The 8543-nt window shown below is 36.4% G+C and overlaps 2 protein-coding genes across 2 annotated transcripts in view; one reads left to right on the top strand and one right to left on the bottom strand.

Moving 5' to 3' along the window:
* LRP1B (LDL receptor related protein 1B) overlaps positions 1-8543 on the bottom strand; it is a 1324618-nt gene that overhangs the window by 608709 nt on the left and 707366 nt on the right. Inside the window, exon 21 of the mRNA XM_023752441.1 lies at positions 6768-6950. Coding sequence (XP_023608209.1) covers positions 6768-6950 — 183 coding nt within the window. The remainder of the gene's footprint in view (positions 1-6767; positions 6951-8543) is intronic.
* Positions 331-838, top strand: LOC106696852 (60S ribosomal protein L21-like). The gene has a single exon (XM_014454166.2). It carries the CDS (start codon positions 354-356, stop codon positions 834-836), a length of 483 nt encoding a protein of 160 aa, XP_014309652.1. The 5' UTR covers positions 331-353; the 3' UTR covers positions 837-838.

Here is an 8543-nt window from a genome sequence, read left to right as displayed (position 1 = left end):
TATATATATATATATATATATATATATATATATACACACACACACAAATATATATTAGAATACTACTTAGCCATAAAAAAATGGAGAAATCCTACCATTTGCAATAACATGGATGAACCTTGAAGACATTATGCTAAGTGATTTCAGTCAGAGCAAAACAAAATACTGGAAGATCTCACTTATATATGGAATGTTTTAAAAATCCCACCAAATTTATAGAAAAAGAGATCAGAGGTGTGTGTGTGTGGGGGAGGGTAATTATAGGAAAGTGGTCAAAATGTAGGAACTTCCAATTATAATAAGATTATAATGGCCTTTCGGCCAGAACCGCCATCTTCTAGTAATTCGCCAAAATGACTAACACAAAGGGAAAGAGGAGAGGCACCCGCTACATGTTCTCTAGGCCTTTTAGAAAACATGGAGTGGTTCCTTTGGCCACATACATGCGAATCTACAGGAAAGGTGATATTGTGGACATCAAGGGAATGGGCACTGTTCAAAAAGGAATGCTCCACAAATGTCACCAGGGCAAAACTGGAAGAGTCTACAGTGTCACCCAGCATGCAGTGGGCATTATGGTGAACAAGCAAGTCAAGGGCAAGATTCTTGCCAAGAGAGTTAATGTACGTATTGAGCATATTAAATACTCTAAGAGCCGAGACAGCTTCCTGAAACGTGTGAAGGAACATGATCGGAAAAAGAAAGAAGCCAGAGAGAAAGGTACCTGGGTTCAACCGAAGGGTCAGCCTGCTCCACCCAGAGAAGCACACTTTGTGAGAACCAATGGAAAGGAGCCTGAGCTGCTGGAACCCCTTTCCTATGAATTCATAGCATGATAAGTGGGGAAAAAAATAAAAAAAGACTTCTGTGCTGATAAAAATGTTTCTCTTAATTGAGTGGAAATGTGACATCCCTTCCCCCAAAGAATAATTAAAGAAAACTTTGTATCACCCTAACCGGTTTTGCTCTGTGGATAGACCGTCAGCCTGAGAACCTAAGGGTCCCGGGTTCGATTCCAGTCACGGGCACATGCCTGGGTTGTGGGCTCAATCCCCAGTAGGGGGCATGCAGGAGGCAGCCAATCAATTAAAAAAAAAGATTATAATGACTATAATCAAATTGCTGTATGATATATTGGAATGTTAAGAAAGTAGATTCTAAGAGTTCTCATAATAAGGAGATATCTCCTCTTTTTTAATTTTATCTGTATGAAAATATATTTTACAATATATGTACTCTCATGCTGTGTACCTTAAACTCATACAGTGATGTACAGAATTATTTCTCAATACAACTGGGAAAAAAGCCCTGTCTAATGTGGCTCTTGCACCCAAAGGTTGCCGGTTTGATTCCCAGTCAGGGCACATGCCTGATTGCTGACTCCATCTCCCATAGGTTGAGTGGAGGAGGCAGATGATCAATGCTTCACTCACACTGATGTTTCTCTCTCTCTCCCTCTCCCTTCTTCTCTCTATAAAAATCAATTAAAATTTTTTTAAAATAAAAATAAATAGAACTGTAATAAAAGAATAAAAGGTTTCAAGGAGAGGACACGTGCTCCAGAAAAAGAAGTCAGAGTGCAGTATTAATCTTTCAAGGTAACATTCATTAAGCATGTACTGTTCTAGGCATTTTTTATACACTATATTGATGTTATCATCTCTAATTTACTGATCAGGAAATTGAAGCTTAGAGAGGTTCAATAATTTATTTGAACTCATGTAATTACTAAATGGTCAATCAGAACTCAAGAATGAGAAAAGTATGGACTGAAATATCATTCCTGTTAACCACTGAAACAGCAATTTCCATTAAAGATGGGGACTGGATGTTAGATTACAAACAGTGAAGGAATGAGTGAGAGATAAGGCATCTCAATGTACTACAACAGTGATTTAATAAAGGGAAGAAGGGAGACAGGGAAAACTAATAAAATGTTTTTGCAGTAATTGGACTAGGTATATTTATAGAGCAGAAGAAAAATTTATGTAGAGAATAAAACTGAAGACATAAGCAAGAAAAGTGACTAAGATCCCATAGGAAGTAGAAGGTCAAGGGATCAATATCTATAGAAGAGCCCTTCTGGACAATATGGAGGCAGTATTCTTCTTCAGAGACAGGATTGAAGGGAGAGAAGAATAAGCATGCAGCAAAGGGTTTAAAACTGCCACTGGGAAGAATCCAAAGAGAAATATACAAGGCTCATAAGAAATAATATGCAAAGCATTCTATTATCTTTACAGCACATTGGCAATGGAGAGCTCACCATATTATTTTTGTCAGAAATAAATAAAAGTATCCCATGGGGTTGATTACAGGAAGAAAAAAAATAGTGCTGTGTTTAGAAATTCTTAATACACAATTCATCATATAATTCTAACAAAATCACTATTCCATTGTAGGATATTTTTAGTTCTAATTATCCAGATAGATTTTTAACAATGATTAAATTCACCATTTCACTTTGTATTTACTGCTATAATAATGAAAGGAAAACAAAACAATCTAAACATAGAAAAGAATAATGCTTTGCCATTCACAGAAGCTCACAGTGGATTTTCATTACACAAAGGATCAGAACAGAATAGAATGTTTATGAAACCACTGTCAGAGTTAAATCACCAAGTCTGTCAGTTAGTTCTGCTATATTATTTTGCTAAAGATCACATCATCCTTAACCCTAACCCTACCCTGACTGGAAATGTATATGGCTTTTCCAAAGGAATCTAGAGTGAAAGGTATATATGGGGTCACTACCAATCTATCACCATTCTTGGAAAGAGAGCCAATTAAAAGAGGAGACTGTACAGGTAGGAGCTTCTCCCTCTTTTTCTCTAGTCACCTATTTCCTCTATTCAGATAAGAACACGGACAACTGCAGATCTGAACACCTGTTCATCCCTCCTAGCCTCCGTGTCCAACCCAAAGCAGCATCCAGCTTCAGTGTAGCTCACCATTTGTTATTTTGTTTTATATCTGCTAATCAGAGATATATTTTGTTTGTTAATAAGGCTACACATCTCTCATTTTTTCCTGTTATATTTTATCATCACCTCTGTGTTTTAGCAGTAGAGATGGGATTTAAAGTATTAATTAACAATTCTATCTTCATATGCATTTTTTTCTTAAATCTTAATGACATTAAAGTAATTCATTGTATGAATGAACTGTAATTATTTATTCCCCTATAGATGGGCAGTACATTATTTCCAGTTTTATTTTATTAAAAATACTGTATTGAAAATCTTTATGCATATATTTTTATGCACTCCTGCTTTCCTTTAAATGGATTTCTAAACGTGGGCATGATGTGTCAAATTTACTTTCCTATCAACAACTGTGGAATTATTTAGCTCATGACCTTTCTATCACTATATAATATCTGATATTGTTTTTCCTTTTCGAATCTGAAGAGTGGCATTTCTGAAAATCTTTTCCATTAATGGTGGACTTGAAATTTCTTCTGCCAATTCACTAACTAAAATATAACTGCAAATATCTGTTCTGGGGTGTGAGAGACTGGATGTAGGAGGATGTATTTCTTGATCAAGAATACGTTCTTTGAAGTGGAGGGTGGGTGGAAGAGATCAACAAATGAATGTGTATGCATATATGCATAACTTGTGGACACAGACAATGGGGTGGTGAGGGCCTGGGATGGGGGGATGGGAGCAGGCTGGAAGAGGTTAATGGGGGGAAAAGGAGGACCTATGTAATACTGTCAACAATAAAGATTTTTTTAAAAAGAATATGTTCTTTGGAATAGAAAATGTTAAATGATAATGGTTATACTGTACTTTAACTTCATTTACCTCTCTCTTATTTATAGCAATAAACATCAGCATTTGTATGTTTTAATGCTAATAAGAGGCAAGTTATCCTATCTAATAATAGACAGACATGGTAATTAACCATACTTCTGACACGCTTCCCATTGGCTAATCAGGGCAATATGCAAATTAACTGCCAACCAAGATGGCGGCCGACAGCCAGGCAGCTGAAGCGAACAGGAGGCTTGCTTGCTCCAGTGATGGAGGAAGCCAAGGTTCCCTGCCTGCCGCTGCCGGCCTCTGAGCTGCACTCTAAGAAACAATGTTGCAATTATAGAACCTAAACAAACCCCAGAAACCTGCTTTCAGCCAGCCGAGGTCTCAGAGCTGGAGCCGAGCCTCAGAGCTAAAGCCGACTCTCAGTTCCAGTGACAGCCATAGAAGGTAAATAAATCCCAGAATAAAAAAACAAAAAGAAAAAAAGGAGAGGTTGGGAGCTTAAGTCACCCGCCAGCCTGAAAACGGCTCTCAGCCCCTCACCCAGACTGGCCAGGCACCCTAGTGGGGACCCCCACCCTGAAGGGGGTGTGACCAGCTGCAAACAGCCATCATCCTCTCATCCAGGCTGGCCAGGCACCCAAGCGGGACCCCAACCCTGATCCAGGACACCCTTCAGGGCCAACCAGCTGGCCCCCACCCATGCACCAGGCCTCTATCCTATATAATAAAAGGGTAATATTCAAACTGACCCTAACAGCAGAAGGACTGGGAATGACTGGTCACTATGACACACACTAACCACCAGGGGGCAGACGCTCAATGCAGGAGCTGCCCTCTGGTGGTCAGGGCGCTCTCACATGGGAGGAGCTCTGCTCAGCCACAAGCCAGGCTGATGGCTGCCAGTTCAGCAGTAGTGGTGGGAGACTCTCCTGCCTCCTCAGCAGCGCTAAGGATGTCCGACTGCAGTTTAGGCCTGCTCCCCGCTGGCAAGTGGACATCCCCCGAGGGCTGCCGGGCTGCCAGAGAGATATCTGATTGCCATCTTAGGCCCAATCCTCCAGGGAGCGGGCCTAAGCCAGCAGGTGGTCATCCCCCAGGGGTCCCAGACTGCGAGAGGGAACAGGCCGGGCTGAGGGACCCCCCCACCAAGTGCACAAATTTTTGTGCACCGGGCCTCTAGTTATGTATAAAAGAAAATACATTTTAACCACCTAATATAAGTTGATTACCTTGAAACTTTTAAATGCTCAAGCTAGCATTTAGAAATCTTTGAAAATAAATATGAACTTCAATTCAGTATCTTGGGTAGTTTAAAGGTCTGCTAGCTTGTAAAAGTGAGAATTTAATTAAAGTAAAATTTTAAATGTCAAAAAGATTATAGATGTGCACATATTTATAATCCAATGCTTATATCAGTAGTTCATTTTAATGTCTGTAATATGCATAAATGTCTATTATAAATATGCATACTAATTGCAAATAATGGCTCCATAAATAGTTTGAAACATTGCGCTTTACTATACTTAAACTACAGATTAAAATACAAGTAATAACCCCCAAACTAAGATCCTTTATTTAACAATTGAAAAGAATCACATAATTGTGAAAAACAGTATTGGGACATTTTTCATTTTGGAAACATAACTCCTTCACTAGGAATGGGCATCAGAAATATTTATTTCTCTATGCCCATGTTAGCTTATATTATTTTTATTTCTTATTTGAATGCTTAATTGTAACCAGAATATGTGTTTAAGAAAAGAAACACGATTCATTTTTATAACTTTGAATGCCCATGGACCATGTGGTTTCCAGAGTGTTTGCTTAATCACAGCTGTGATAACCTTTGTCCTACCTTTTGCTTCAAATACTTAATAGAGAGCAAAATAAATCTTAAGAGCTCATAATTTAAGCAACTCAAAGTAATTTCACAATAAAAAGAAATTTCTGAGATGATTCACGAATATATCCTGAAATCCATAGGAAGTTCTTTCCATGGGTTATTTGGATATTACCTATTTCACTAATTATACCACAATAGTTCATTGTGATCTATTTTTCTCTAATCCTCAACTCAATCATCTGGTATAGAGAAGGAAGTAAGTTAGTTTATCATGTCAGGTGAACCCTACTGTTGTAAGAAAACAAAAGGGAAACATAATATTAGTAGGATACCTTCATAAAATAAATGAATAAAACCTTAGCAACTCCTTCAAAACAAATCAAAGGTCTGAATGACAGTCATCACCTTCATTCTAATGGAATCCAGCAACAGCACAATCATATTTAGAAAACTACTATTTAGAAAAAATGTAAATAATTTTGTCTTTCCTTTCTCGGCATCTTCATTACATCTTATGGTGAGCATTTATTTATGTCCATGGGTTTTGCTGTTGGTCTCCTGCTGGACTCTGAAATTCTAGACTCTGACTCCAGATTGCCTGATTTAAACTCTCAGTTCCACCACGCTGGTTCTATGAACCAGCAAGTTAAAACTTCTTTTGACTTTTTCAACTTGAGCAAGTTAAAAACTTCTTTGGCCTTAGTTTCTCATTGTGATTTGGCATGATGAAATAAGTTCATGTAGAGAACATTCTTAGAACAATGACAAACTGAAAAATGTTAGCTATAATGTCTGGCCAGTGTGGCTCAGCATCTATCTCTGAACAAGGAGGTCATGGTTTGATTACAGGTTAGGGCACATGCCCGGGTTGTGGGCTCAATGCCAAATAGGGGGAGAGCAGGAGGCAGTAGAACAATGATTCTCTCTTATCACTGATGCTTCTCTCTCTCTCTCTCCCTCTCCCTTTCACTCTGAAATCAATAAAAATATATTTTAAAATGTTAACTATTATTGTTACATATAGAATGTGAACAACCTATTGGAAGGAACACAATAATACTTCTTACAAAGATAAGAAATAGATTGAGGATGGGCTAAAAGGATTCTACAACCGAGAAGCCCATTGTAGATGCTGAACCCAATGTTCTGCTTACCTGTACTCCGACAGGAAAACTTGGTTTTGTGATCACACAACCGTAAGGTGCCATTACAGCCTTTTTCATCACTACCATCTTCACAGTCTTTTTCCCCATCACAACGCCACAGGTCAGGGATACAATTTCCATCAGGATGGCATTGGAATTCATTCCCATTACAACCAGCAGGAGAACGAATCTCTTAAATAGAAATGAGAGAGAGATAGAGGGGAGAAGCCAGGAGAGAAATTATTTTACTTAATAATATTTTTCTTTCTTTAGACATTTTTATGATGATAGAGAGAATATATATTGACTTTTTATATTTTACATTTTTTTGAATAGTGTTGTTTAATGGCTATAATACATTCTAGTATTTTCAAATTCATCTCAGAAACATTAATAAGAGAAAATTATGTTTATCTTCCAAAGAGTTCCTGAAAATGTCACTTACATTAAAAAAAAGTTTAGAACAAGATAATGTATGACAATTCTATTGTAATTTTAATTAGTGTCTTAATGATTAGATCTTTGAAAGCCTATTCTCTTTGACACATAAAAGAGGTTTCACATTCTACTCTAAATGTTGACTTTGGTTGATCTTTTGACACTTCTCTAGTTAATTTATTTTGAACTTTTACGAGATAACTAAGTAAATAATACGTACTTTCTGGCTAATAAAATCTTTATAGGATAACATTCAAAAGTTTGAAAATAAAAAGACCCCATGATAAACACAAACTCTTTAGGATGTAAGATTATAAATCTAGAATCACAGCAGACACATAAGAATTTAATGAGGCACTATATATTCAAAGTCAATTTATCAATTAATAATTTATACACTACTCAGATAACTATATTCCTCAAAACTTGATAACTAAAAATATAGGTTAAAATATTCTGGTAAGCATAAACAAGAATAAGGAAATAAAAAATGTTGGTGATATAGATGATTCAGAGTACAACTGAATAATTTGACTGTAATCAGTAGCATATTAAATTTTTATTAATATTTAATATTGTAAGATAAAGTAGCCAGCATCTCTGAATTGTTGTAAAATATTTTAGAATATATGTTTATATACATGAGTTTTAATGTAATAAATCTATTGTCTTATATAACTAATCCAGCAATTAATCTACATATCTATAACAGCAATTATTCTGTAACATTATAATGAATTTGAAACAGGTTCATGTGAGTTACCTATTATTTAATGTGCTGGTTTGATAGGGATCATGTCACTATGAATTAAGATTAGAATCATTTAGGTCAAAGCTAAAAATAACAATTATATCACCAAGGCAGCTACTTAAACTTGTAAGACCTTTATTTGTTCACCTGGAAAGTTGAGAGTCTGCAGAGTTGTAAGAAATAAACTGGATATCTGTAAATTATTATTATAACTATACAATTTTGTAATGCTGTTAATGCTTATGATATAAATAGTTTGGTTTCTAATATTTTCCTAATTTAAAGATGCTCAACAACTATAATGTCAGGTGGTACAATATTATAAAGGTGCTCAAAATTGCCTTGACTCTTCACTCTACTTCCCAAGTATTCATTCCTAGAATAGTAATGAAATAACAACCAAAAATAAAAATATCCTCACTGAAGCCAAAACACACAAGGAAATCTGTTGGTAAAAAACAGTTCAAATTTAAAGAAAACATATTGAACTAATTTCCAAAAGTAACCTCTGTTAAGAACACTTATAATGCCTGGCCAGCATTGCTCAGTGGTTAAGTATCGACCTGTGAACCAGGAGGTCATGGTTCGATTCTCAG

This window comes from Myotis lucifugus, unplaced genomic scaffold (genome assembly GCF_000147115.1).
Source record: "Myotis lucifugus unplaced genomic scaffold, Myoluc2.0 scaffold_32, whole genome shotgun sequence".
In the NCBI taxonomy this organism is placed as follows: Eukaryota; Metazoa; Chordata; class Mammalia; order Chiroptera; family Vespertilionidae; genus Myotis; species Myotis lucifugus.
The sequence above is the reverse complement of the archived record's forward strand: the minus strand, read 5'-3'. Positions and strand labels throughout refer to the sequence as shown.